The 13216-nt window shown below is 42.7% G+C and overlaps 1 protein-coding gene across 1 annotated transcript in view; it reads left to right on the top strand.

Annotated features, from left to right (window-relative positions):
- LOC137295403 (methionine synthase-like) overlaps positions 1–12401 on the top strand; it is a 32710-nt gene extending 20309 nt beyond the window's left edge. The window contains exons 22-34 of the mRNA XM_067826745.1: positions 4208–4311; positions 4652–4719; positions 5429–5549; positions 6021–6102; positions 6332–6430; positions 6632–6707; positions 7138–7293; positions 7673–7854; positions 8222–8358; positions 8947–9013; positions 9250–9351; positions 10763–10963; positions 11458–12401. Coding sequence (XP_067682846.1) covers positions 4208–4311; positions 4652–4719; positions 5429–5549; positions 6021–6102; positions 6332–6430; positions 6632–6707; positions 7138–7293; positions 7673–7854; positions 8222–8358; positions 8947–9013; positions 9250–9351; positions 10763–10963; positions 11458–11544 — 1482 coding nt within the window. The 3' untranslated portion in view covers positions 11545–12401. The remainder of the gene's footprint in view (positions 1–4207; positions 4312–4651; positions 4720–5428; positions 5550–6020; positions 6103–6331; positions 6431–6631; positions 6708–7137; positions 7294–7672; positions 7855–8221; positions 8359–8946; positions 9014–9249; positions 9352–10762; positions 10964–11457) is intronic.
- The last annotated feature ends 815 nt before the right edge of the window (positions 12402–13216 follow it).

The following is a 13216-nucleotide window of genomic DNA, read 5'->3' as shown; positions in this document are numbered from 1 at the left end:
CTTCGGCTCCGGCCAAGGACTCTGCTAAGTGGGCACAGCCCTTGCAGGCGCGGAAGGGTAAGGGTAAGGGTAGGGGCAAGGGCAAGGCTGCGGCGCCCCAGCATCCTTTTCCGAGGAAAGGGAAGTCGGCCCCGGCTTCCCAATAAGTCATCCTCCGGAGCCCTTGCAAGTGAACCTGAATCAAGCAGTCTGAGCACTGCCGACGTCGGGCATTCATTGCCTTCTGCCAAACCTTCCTGTGGGTGGCCGCCTTTCCCACTTCCTGTCTGATTGGGAAAAGGTAACCTCCAACCCCTGGGTCCTATCCACACTCAGGGACGGCCACTTACCACTATGGAAGAGAGACCCGCACTCTTGTGCCGGTAGTTCCGGAGAAAGCCGAGGTTCTCCGCGCCGAGGTTCAGTCTTTACTGGACAAGACGTCCATCGAGGTGGTTCCAGGGGGCCAGGAACAAGAGGGATTTTACTCCACTTATTTCCTGGTCACCAAAAAGGACGGAGGGTTCAGACCAATTCTCAATCTCAAACGGCTGAACACTATGCTGCAGGTACTGTCATTCAAGATGGAGACACTACGGTCAGTGATCTCATCTGTAGAAAGAGGCGACTGGCTTACGTCCATCGACCTCAAGGATGCGTACCTGCATGTTCCGATGCATCCCGAGTTCAGGAAGTACCTGCGGTTCTCCTTCGACGGGGTATGCTATCAGTTTTGGGTGCTTCCCTTCGGCATCGCTACGGCTCCGAGGGTATTCACCAAGCTTATGTTAATCCCAGCGCAAGTGGCCAGGTCACAGGGCAGGTGTTGTCACCTGGACCTGGACGATTGGCTTATACGAGCACTTGCCGCTCACTTGAGTCGAGACGCAACATTCGCCATAATGTGTATTCTCACTAGGTTGGGCTGGATTATCAATCTCAAGAAGTCGGACCTAGTTCCTACACAGGATCTGATCTTCTTAGGCGCATGGTTTGACACAGCGAGAGGCATAGTCTCCCTGTCGCCGGATCGGATCTCCAAAGTTCAGAGAGTTGTTATGCAATTCCTCGAGTCCCCCTCGGCTTCGGCTCGGGTTTGGCTCCAGTTGCTAGGCAACATGGCAGCGATGGTGGACGTTGTTTGGAGGGCGCGGTTGAGGATGCGACCCATTCAGTACGCCTTGGCGCGAATGTGGTCCCACGGCAGGAGTTACGAGATGATTCTCCTCACTCCGGAGTGGCTCCTTCCTCATTTACGGTGGTGGACAGTGGTAGGGAATCTATCCAGGGGGTTACCCCTGGACGCTCCCTCACCAACCCTTTCAATTCAGACGGACGCTTCCCTCACAGGGTGGGGTGGCGTGCTGGGCGCTCGTTCAGTTTCGGGCCTATGGTTACGGCACGAAACGCGCCTGCACATCAATGTGCTCGAATTGAGAGCTGTCCGGCTAGTGTTCCAACACTTTCGGGAGATGGTTCGAGGCTGTGTGGTACGTCTAGAGATGGACAACCAGACGGCAATGACCTATATCCTGAAACAGGGCGGTACGGTTTCTCCGTCCCTCCTAGAGGAGGCGTGGCACTTTCTACAGTGGTGCGACCGGTTCAATGTTCGGGTGTGTCCCGTGTATCTCCCCGGGGTGGACAATGTTCAAGCAGATTTTCTCTCTCGACGTGTCCTAGCTCCTCACGAGTGGATGTTGCATCGGGAGATATTCGGGATTATCTCCTGGTTGTTCGGATCGTTCCAGGTGGATCTGTTTGCCTCTGGGGGGACGAACCAGATTCCGGTGTTTTGTTCTCGGATACCGGCTTTCCAGCTCGATTGGACGGACAGGGTATTGTGGGCGTTCCCACCTCTGCCGCTGATTCCCAGGGTCCTCTCGCAGCTTGCCACCCAACCAGCTCAACTGTTAGTGCTTCTTGCTCCTCTTTGGTCGTCTCAAAGCTGGTTTCCGGTAATGATGAGGTTTCTGGCATTGCCTCCTGTCCTTTTACCCTTTCGACCGGACTTACTATCCCAGAACGGAGCGCCGCACCCGAATCCCAGGATTCAGTAGGTGGCCTGGCCACTGTCAGGAATCGCCTCCAAGCGAGCGGAATTTCTGCACCAGTTGCAGACACAATTCTGGCTTCGCGGAGGGATTCGACAAACGTTCAATATGAGGATAGATGGGCCTGTTATGCGCGCTGGTGTGTCAACAGGGGGATTCTTGATCCCTTTTCTTCAACTCTAGTTGAAGTACTGGAATTTTTGCAGTCCCGGTGGCTATTCCACGGCCATTTCGGCATTCCATATTCCTGTTGACGGTGCTCTCTTGGGGCAGCACCCTCTTGTTCAGCGTTTTTTAGCAGGTGTGGATAGGATCCGTCCGACTGTCCGGCGGATTAGTCCCCCGTGGGACTTGTCAGTCGTTCTTGACTGGTTGTCCGGTCCTCTTTTTCACGAGCTATCGTCTCTTTCTCTCCAGCTGTTAATGTGGAAGGCTGCCTTTCTTGTGGCGGTAACGTCTGCCAGGCGGGTAGGTGACATTCATGCAATGTCAGCAGATCCTGCTTTGACCGTCTTTCACAAAGACAGGGTCAGTATTAGACAGCCGGATTCTTACCGTCCTAAGATCGCAGGCGCTTTTCATGTTACAGCGCCTATCGAGCTCCCTAAGGTCATGCAGCCTCCCTCGCCCGGTACCTCTCTTCGACGTGCTCACGTCTTAGATGTCCGTAAGACCCTTAGGGCTTATATCAAACGAACTGCTGATATCCGAAAAGATAACCAGTTGTTTTGTTGTTATGGGGGGGAAGAGCTGGTCTGCCGGCGAACAAGCAAACCATATCTAGGTGGCTTGTCTCTGCCATTTGTATGGCATATACTCATAAAGGGTTACCTATCCCTAATGGGTTAAAGGCTCATTCTGTTAGGGCAGTGGCTACGTCACAGGCTTATGCCGCGGCTCTGCTCTGAGATCTGCTCTGCGGCTATTTGGAGCCGACCGAGCACGTTTATCCGTCACTACCAACTGGACAAAAATTCACGGGAACATGCTCGGTTTGGCCATACAGTTCTCACCAGTGGGCAGAGTCGTGATTCCCCTAGCTGAATGAGCGCCTGAGATCTCGACTTTGTTTATCATGAAATGTTCCTGGTGGTGGGTTTTCATGAAACATTTCTTGTTATATTGGTGACGGATATCCCCTGGTGGTGGTGTTTTTATATATATATATATAAAAAAAAAAAAAAAAAAAAAAACACACAAAGAGAAAAAAAGAGAAACTACCTATAGACGGTTTTTTCACTATTAGCGTCGACATGCGCTCATATTTACCCTTGCACTGTTATTCCCGGCACTACTTCACTGGTATGGGGAAATATTTACAGTGAATGGCATGAGGTGTGGTCATATGTCCATCACCTTTGCGGGGTTATTGTCGATTGGCTCTTTCGGCCCTATGTTGCCACGCCCCCGCCTGATTGACATCAGCGGCTTGGTGATTGGGTAAGTGTATTTCTCTATCTCTCGCAGCTTCGGCAGTGTATGAGAGTGTGTGTAGGGTACACATCAGCAGACAGAATGCCGCTCCCGACTCACGTTCGTTGGGAGTCTGTCTTATGCTATATATGTACCCCAAGGAGGACTTCTGAAAAAGAATTATACAAGCCTGTAGAGGTTATGAATTCTTTGAAGAATGTCCTCCTTGGGGTACGGCCACCCACCTCCCCACATTCTGTCTGACAATCTCAGCATGAAAAGTGAGGTAGGAGGTACACGGCGAGAGTTACCTGCTCTTGGCTGTTAGGGGCCCGGGTGGGGGCCCTGTAGGGGTGGTCTCACAAGACAAAAACGAGTTTTTGTTTGGTAAAATATTTATTCAATATTGTTACAACTGTCGTAGGCATTTTTAAATGGGCATTTTAATGCTATATATGTACCCCAAGGAGGACATTCTTCAAAGAATTCATAACCTCTACAGGTTTGTATAAGTTTTCTCACACGAACACATCCATGAAAAAACACAAAACACTAACTTTACCTCAAACTCATATCCAATTCACAGTTCATTCTTCAGAGCACCTATGTTGTTTTCTTTTCTGAGTAATATTTTGGTCTGAAAAATTGAATCTTGCATGAACACAAAGTGTGACAGCAAATTATTTCATGGATGTCTTACAAACACCCTTGACGTACTTGACCTTTGACGTACTTGACCTTTGACATATCCCTTGGTGTAGGCAAGCGCATATGTCGGGACAGTTGTCCTGGCCACAGTGAAGGGGGACGTGCATGACATTGGGAAGAACATCGTTGGTGTTGTGCTTGGCTGCAACAATTACAAGTAGGTCAACCCATTTGCTCATGATGGCAATGATGAAAATAGCTTTTATCAGATTAATTCAACATGTTTCATATTATTATTTAAGAAATGAATGAAATATTGTTAGATGTAAATATTGGTAGATAATGAGTTTCACGTTTTATGCAGTATCCTGAAGTGAGAATGACTTGAAAGAACTGCTTATACCATGTTGCAGTGTGCCAGCTTGTTGATATCAGAAAACCATTCTATCATTTCTTTTCTCCCTGAATCATTCACACTTGAAAACGATACAAGAGCCTGTTTTTGTGCTCTAGAATGAAAAAAGTCACCCATATATACTTGTTCTATCTTCTTTCAGAGTGATCGACTTGGGTGTGATGACCCCATGTGAGAAGATTCTTGAGACAGCCATCCAGGAGAAAGCAGGTTGAATTACTTTGTAGTTTGATCTTAACTGTTCATAATGGGCACCTGTAAATAAGACCAAGGTTGCTTCAAAATATGATACCTCGATGAATTTGACTTTTCAACATTGTGCCCTCTGTCTTGTCAAGGACTGTATATTTCTAAGGCCTGTGAAGTTGCAGGTTGTTACAGTTCTGCACCAACCTATGCTTGTTTTAGATATAACGGGATCAGGTGATCATGTGCACTGCATGTGGAAGGTGTAGATTAATGCTCATAATGTCAGTCACTGGATTGTCTGGTCTGGATCTGATTATTTACCATACACTGGCATACAACTATGGGGGCAGTGGGATAGCCTAGTGGTTAAAGCGTTCGTTCGCCCGGGTTCCCCCACATGGGAACAGTTTGTGAAGCCCATTTTCAGGTGTCCCCCGCCATGATATTGCTAGAATATTGCTAAAAGCAGTATGAAACTTAACTCACTCACTCATACAACTATGATATTGTTGAGTGAAGCAATAAAAAACCTATAATCTATCATAAAATCACTCATTCACCTGAGAATATTTCCTGTCTCACGATTGGATGACATTGACGGTAAAAGTCGATGATAAAGTCAGTTTATACAAGTCAGGATTTGAATAATTTCAGTACTTTTGACACAAAAAAGGATGTACTTGATGTCTTTGTGTTTCAGTTTTGAGCGTTGAAATATTTTCGACTTCAGATATAGTGGGACTGTCTGGCTTGATCACACCATCATTGGATGAAATGATTCATGTTGCAAAGGAGATGGACCGCATTGGGATGAAAGTTCCTCTTCTCATCGGTGGAGCTACCACATCCAAGTTGGTCATGATCATATGTACTGCAGGGATCACAGGGATTATATGTAACAGTTCGTGTCAGGGGATGCACAGAGCAAAACTGTATATTAAAGTGATGTTTAAAGTCATTCTCTCTCTCTCGCGCACACACACAAAGAGAGAGAGAGAGCAGATGCCTTTTGAAAGCAGAATAGTTTGCAGTATCAGTGTGATTATGGTAGAGCTAAAAATGAGGACTGACTTGAAAAATAAAGAAACCAATAGGAGATGGTATCTATTCAGTTATGGTGGAACGGAGATGGACTCGAAGTTGAATTAGTTGCAAATGCTGTATTTGCATGTAAGAATTATTCAATGTCTGCTTAAATTAAGAAAGACCGAAACTTTTGTTACCAGTACCAATATGTAGCCCATATGTATATTTGATGTGTTTGTGCCATCCAAGGATTCTTATTCTAGAAGTCAAATTGTAAATTTATTGGTTCCTTTCAGACAACACACAGCTGTGAAGATTGCCCCTCGCTACAAGCAGCCCACCATCCATGTACTGGATGCTTCCAAGAGTGTTGTGGTGGTAAGTTGTTTGACAGTAATACTCTTGTGGGAGAAAACACTTGCCCAATTACTATAATGTGCATAAAAACAGCTAGGGTATTGACACTGAGAAGCGGTGATGGAGTAAACATGTTTGTCATAATGGAGATTTTGATTTAGTTCAACATCTGGCAGGTGATCAGCAAGCATTGTCATTGAATATATCTGTCTGGATGGAGAGTCTTCATGATCAAATCCTTGTGTTTCAGTGCTCAGCTCTGATGGATGAGTCTGCATATGATGAATATATTGAAGACATCAGCGAGGAATATGAGGATATCCGAGTAGAGCACTATGACTCTCTGAAGGTACTTTGTCAGTGTCTGTAAATGTTAATGTGATATCAGAAGTGACCATCATGATTATCATATAAGACATACCCAGACCAGGGGACAGTTTTGACTTAATCTTAATGATAATCTTAATGACTGATCTTAATGATCTTATGATGAATCATTCACTTACTGAGATAGGTCATTACATTCTTTCCTGTCTTCATTGGTTAACAGGAAAGGAAGTTCCTGAAGCTAAGCACTGCCCGTGAAAAGGGGATGAACGTTGACTGGGTAGCAGATATTTCACCAAGTAAGTCACAGCATCCCTATAGTGGAAACACTTGCATTTATGATTCATGGGAATAGAATGGATCTACCAAAGTTCGTATGATAAGCATCTGTAAGAGACAACAGGTGGTCAGACTCACTGACTTGGTTGATTGTGTAGATTGGTGCTCATGCTGTTGATCACTGGATTGTCAAGTCCAGATTTAATTATTAACAGACCACCACAATATAGCTGGAATATTGGTGAGTGTGGTGTGAACCTGAACTCACTCACTATGAAAGGCATCATCATTTAGAAGGAACAAGTAAGATGTTATTAGGGCTGATATTGAACTCCATTCCACTGAAATCATTAGACATTTTACTAGTGCTTCAAGCATTTGCTGCCAGTGACTATCACAACTGTGTATTCTGCCACATGAAACCTTCAATTCTGTTTGAATGTGTTTTAGTTCAACCAACCTTCTTTGGTGTAAAGAAGTTTGAAGACTATGACCTGTCTCGGTTGATTCCCTACATTGACTGGAAGCCTTTCTTCGATGTCTGGCAGCTCCGGGGCAAATACCCCAATAGGGGATACCCAAAGATCTTCAACGATAAAGATGTTGGTAAGGATATGGATCTGAAATCAGAATGAAAACTATTAGATTTACTTTACAAACAGACAGAGGGTAGCTAAGCCATCGTGCCTCAGGCATGGCTTTCATTTTCCACATGGATGCTGAATGAGAAGTCCATTTCTGTGTTTCCTGTTCTGTGACACTGCTGGATTATTCTTACAAGTGGTGTGAAACCCATCCAACTCCCTCTCTCACTTTACAAAAAGCATTGAATTTACAGATATGTAAATGAGACCAGAAGAAAGCCATGCTTCTGAGTTGAGGTAGTACTGACGTACCTTTGAGGGCCTGTGAAATGTGATGATTCATCATGTCTAACACTGGAAGTTCATTTTGTATTTATGTTCATGTGTTATTCTTGTCTCAGGTGAGGAAGCCAAGAAGGTTTTCGATGATGCACAGAGGATGTTGGAGAATATTGTGAAGGAGAAGAAGCTCCAAGCCAGTGGTGTCATCGCTTTCTACCGAGCCAACAGCGTTGGTGATGACATCGAGGTGTATGATGACAATGGAGAAAAGATAGAAACGTTGCATGGTCTGAGACAACAGGTAAGATGAAATAGCAGGACTATATTCTTGTGAAGTGTTACTCTTAGACCCTGTACCCACTTGTTTGGAATCTGATTCCTTCTATATGTTTTATTTTTGGATTTTGGGGAGGAATAAACTCACATAAATTTTAGATTTATGTTGAACTTGTTGGTGCCATGAAAAACATTTTCTGGGAATGAACCAACCAACAAAGTGAAGTTTTGAATGTCAAACATCATGTTATTAGACATTTATTACATGCAGTCTTGTTGAGTTTCATATTATGTCTAATGTCTAATCACTCATTACCATATCCTGATAATGAAGTACATGTATATTTGCCTGATTTCCCTATTTGACTGATGTATCGTTGTTTGACGATCAGGCCGAGAAAGAGCCCCAGGCGACGGACCCATACCTATGTCTTTCCGACTTCGTGGCACCCAAGTCCAGTGGTGTGGAGGACTATGTTGGATTGTTTGCTGTTTCTTCAGGCTTTGGCACGAATGAGATGTGTCAGCAGTAGGTGTTCCAATAACCTTTATTGATAACAATAACAACAGAAATATATTTAGGTGTTTAACTTAGTTTAGGTTAGGTCGTAGTTAAAATATGTCAGAGATTTTGGTTGTATAAGGGCTTTTCCTCAACCCTTGGTTTAATATTTTTTAAACCAAAGCTGAAGAAGAATGTTTTAAGTCGCCTTTAAACTATCTACATTCTTTTCCCATCCCCCACAAACTTGATATATAAATTGGCTAATACAGGTTTGTGTTGCAAATTTGTACTGAGCTGTATCAATGATTTAGTACTGTTGTCCATTGTTGTTAGTATTAATTATCAAATAAGAGTCTGTCCAATCATTATTGTTCAAATTTTTTGGTACAAGAATTGACATCAGTATGTTTTTGCATCTGTGGAGTTATAGATATACAACGATGAGGAGGTAACGCTTTCTGTAATATGTCATTCAGAGTTTTAATCTGTAATATGTCATACACAGTATGCACTCTGTTTTCTATCCATAAAACTCTATGATCACAATACACATTGAGGTCAATTTTAACCTGAATTAGAACAGCTCCACTGAGTCATGTTTGTGGTCTCCAGATTTACGGCCCAGCATGATGACTACAGCATCATTATGGCAAAGGCACTCGCAGACAGACTGGCGGAGGTAAGATCATAGTTCATACTATTTAAAACCCACGGTTTAAAATTCTTAAATGTGTGCAATTTTGATGAAGTATCCTCTGCTATCCCTTGTCTTCCTTCATAAATTAAATTGTCAATGGGTTGACTGAAGTATAACCATCTGGAATTTCAAGATAATGGATTTTTCTCACCAAATCTTGGGACTTGTTAGGATTTATTCAGTGTTGGTGAGGATGATTCCTGATCATTCTGTTTTAGGCCTACGCAGAAGAGATGCATGAGCGGGTACGGAAGGAGTTCTGGGGCTACTGCACAGATGAGAGCATGAGTGCTCAAGATCTACATAAAATCAAATATCAGGTATACAGACTTTTGACTAAACATGAACCTGATTGGGTTTGTTGTACAGGTGCAGGCTTCACAAAGTGATTTTTGTACTATGGCTGTTGAGAATAATGGCTTTTGTGATTACCTTTGTGCTCAATCTAAGTAAACTTAGTTTCAGTGTATTTCGTTACACTCCACCACTGAGTCTAACAAAACCTAGTAGAATGTCGCGTCAGGTGACATTTGAGTGACCAATGACCGTCCAATCAAACTTTGGACGGTTAAATAGATTTAACCAATCAGACAACAGCTACTATTTAGGGATCGGAGGGACTTTGAAAATATTCAGGTGACTGACACAGATCTCTCCACAAACAAAAATCTGCATATAACACGCTTTGGGGTTTTTGTTGACACGGTTACCATTAGCTAATATTTCCGCAAGATAACATCCTTGAATATTGCCAAAAACACTATTTTCAGTGACTGTTTACTCACCGTTGTCATGGTTGTATGTATGCCGTGTGCATCACTGGGAAGCGAGCGTACGCTAAACCTTTTCGAGATAAAAAGTTGAAAAGGTATGTGCAAATGTGCACTTTCGAGATTTGGTAAGCTGTGATTGGTCAATCACAAAGGTTACCTGACATGACCTCCCATAAGGTTTTGTTAGACCCAGAAGTGGAGTGTGGCGAAAAGTACTGAGGCTAAGTTTACTTAGACTGCTTTGTGCTGAGATAACGTTATGAAGTGTGGCAACATAGAAAGGCTCTTTGGTGTATTTGGATTACTGGTCTCCCATCTTGGTTTGTTTCTTGTAGATTCTTGGGTGTGTTGAGAGTGTTAGCCTGGATTAGAGGGTTATTTGTCCATTTCCTGGTTGCATCACATCAAAAGATGTTAAATTTGGTACTTGATGCTACTCTGCCTTGTGCTCAGCATTAATGGGAAAAGAACACAAACAGCTTGGTATCATTGAGTTTCCGGTTTGGTCATCATGTAGAAATACTTGATGGTATGTCACTGGGAGAGAATTGTTGAACTTTCAATATTATGCTATCACATACATCGGTGTATCTTATTATGCAAGTACAATAAGACATCAAATACTGAAGTCCTTTCACCTCACCTCTATGTGAGGGTTGTTAGTGATCAGTAGGCTTTTTGTACTCATAGCTGTCAGACGAATTATCTCAAATGTTTGTTGTGAGATCACGGTTCCTTTAAGAACACATGGACTATTGATTGGCTGATAGGGGACACGGTTACCTGTACCAAATTTGCTGATAAATGTGAGACTAAGTTTAATGTGTCTTATGCTGATACAGACAGCTACCATGGTCCAGAACCGTGTCTGCCTGGAGAGAAGAAGTTCAGTTCTAGTGCAGCCATTTTTGTTATCAAGTGATCACAAATACCTTTACTAATGCTACATGACTTCCAGGGAATTCGTCCAGCTCCAGGCTACCCAAGCCAACCTGACCACACAGAGAAGCAGACGATGTGGCGGCTGCTAGATGCTGACTCTGTCGGCATCACACTGACTGAGTCACTTGCCATGGACCCTGCTGCATCTGTGTCTGGCCTGTACTTTGCCAACCCTTGCTCCTCATACTTTTCTGTGGGCAAGGTGGACCGAGACCAGGTGAGCGGCAGGCATATATGGGGCTCTCATTCGTATAATTAATTCCAAGGAACAGCAGTTGGGTAATGGGATCATTTCGGGAGTGGGATCATTTGCGAGAGTGATATCATTTAGGGAGTGAGATAAGTTGTGACAGTGATATCATTTGGGGAGTAAGATCAGTTGTTAGAGTCATATCATTTAGGGAGTGAGATCAGTTGTGAGAGTGATGTCATTTGGGGAGTGAGATCTGTTTGTGAGAGTGATATCATTTAGGTAGTGAGATCATTTTGGTTCTGAGATCAGTTGGGAGAGTGAGATCAGTTGTGGAAGTGAGATCCTTTTGAAGAGCAAGATAAGTTGAGAAGTAATATCACCGAAGTTTAGGGATCATTTGGAAGAATGACATCAGGTGGTGCGTGACATCATTCGAGGTAGTGAGTGAGATCAGATGGGAGAGTTTATGATCATGGTTCATGTGAATGTCACGAAGTCTATATTGTTTTTTCCTCTAGGTACAAGACTATGCTGAGAGGAAGAAGACTGATGTAAGAGAGGTGGAGAAATGGCTGGCCCCTGTGTTGGCTTACGAACCAGAATAACCAGACTGTGATACAGAACGTCACAAACAATAGACCATCATGTGTTACTACATCAATATGGAGTATACATCTGCCATTGGTCATGTGTGAACTTTGTGATATTCCAGGACAGGGGCCACTGTGTTAAATGTCATGCTGTTAGATCACAACACTCGGGGAACAAGGACAACATTGCCGCCGACCACAACATAGAGGGAACATGGGACATTGTTGTTAGCATACTCTATGTAGCACATACATTGTATGTTCTGTTTTGTGCTTACTCAAGATTCATGCTTGGGATTCTAATATGTCAATATAGTGCATACAGCATAAATGTACCAGCAGAGTGCAAGTTCTAGTGATTGAACTCGTCCATGCAGCAGTATTTGGTGTATTGCTATGTAAGTGTTATCATTTAGTATTGGTTTTATTGTCTTTGTTGCTGGTTTGTTGTTGTTAAGGAATGTAATCAATTCCTTAGAGACTCATTTGTTATGTTAGAGGGTAAATATTGTACTTGTGTATATATTTGAAAGTAGTATGGTATGAAAGTTGTTAATTGTTTTAGCAGCACACTCAAGTTCTGTTAATCCGACAATGTCCGTTGCACAGCAAATTGTCAGGTTAAAGAGGATGTCAGGCTAAATAAATGAGGCTAAATAACCTTTATTCAATTTGTTACCAACAACAGCTTCGGATAAAGCCGATTGTTGGATAAATAGAGGTCAGATTAATGAGACTTGACTGTAGGGTGTCATAGGAACTTAAGGAATTAGTGCATAAAAGAAGAAGTATGTTATGAAAGCGGTTTGTTACAAAAACGAAAATCAATAAATATAAAAGCGTTCATGGATTCATTGACTGTTTTGCGCCTTTTGTTTGGCAAACACAAATACATCTTATTGTTGATATACCAACTCAATGCATTATACTATTTCAAAATATATACATTGAGTTAGTACAGTGTTAGGATGTCAGTGATGTTCGCCACCTGTTTGGAAACCCAGTGGTTTGAAGGAGTTCAAAATCTATACAGTGTTATTACAATGATTCACAGTCCAGACTTTTCATAAGTTTTCCTGAATTTTCATTGTGATGTTAAATAATACAGCGTCTTTGTACTTCTGAGTTTCCCACCTGTTTGGAAACTCAATGCGACCATGTCATTAAAATAATACTTCTACCACTGCCCACTCATTCAAGCCCAGTTCAGATAGATCTGAAGCAAAGCAATCAGTCAACATCATAAATGAATGTTAAGACTAGTACCAAGTGCTTTATACCTTTAAATAGGTTGGATACCTTTGTGTGCATACTGTATGCGACAGAATGTGACAGTAGGAGCAAGCATACCTGTTAGTTCTTATGCTACTCAGTTATATCTCTTTAACTTGCTTCTAATCAGACTTCATATTTTGGCCACACAAGCATTTATCCTGACCTAAAGCCGGGCAAGAGTTTTCTCCCCTTTTCAAATTTAATTTTGGGCATGCTGTTTTAATTTGGGATAATCTTGATACCCTCTGGCAACATGTTTTTTTTATTTTTGAATATTAACCTAGTGTGAATTTACTCTATAAAATTACTTTTATACAGAATCTTGTTATTATGAAGCACTTTCTTGTATTGAGGAATCAATATTTTTTTTTAAATTCTTGTATTCTTTTAGAAGTCGATTAATGTATCAAAT

Source organism: Haliotis asinina, chromosome 8 (assembly GCF_037392515.1).
Source record: "Haliotis asinina isolate JCU_RB_2024 chromosome 8, JCU_Hal_asi_v2, whole genome shotgun sequence".
Lineage (NCBI taxonomy): Eukaryota > Metazoa > Mollusca > Gastropoda > Lepetellida > Haliotidae > Haliotis > Haliotis asinina.
The sequence above is the reverse complement of the archived record's forward strand: the minus strand, read 5'-3'. Positions and strand labels throughout refer to the sequence as shown.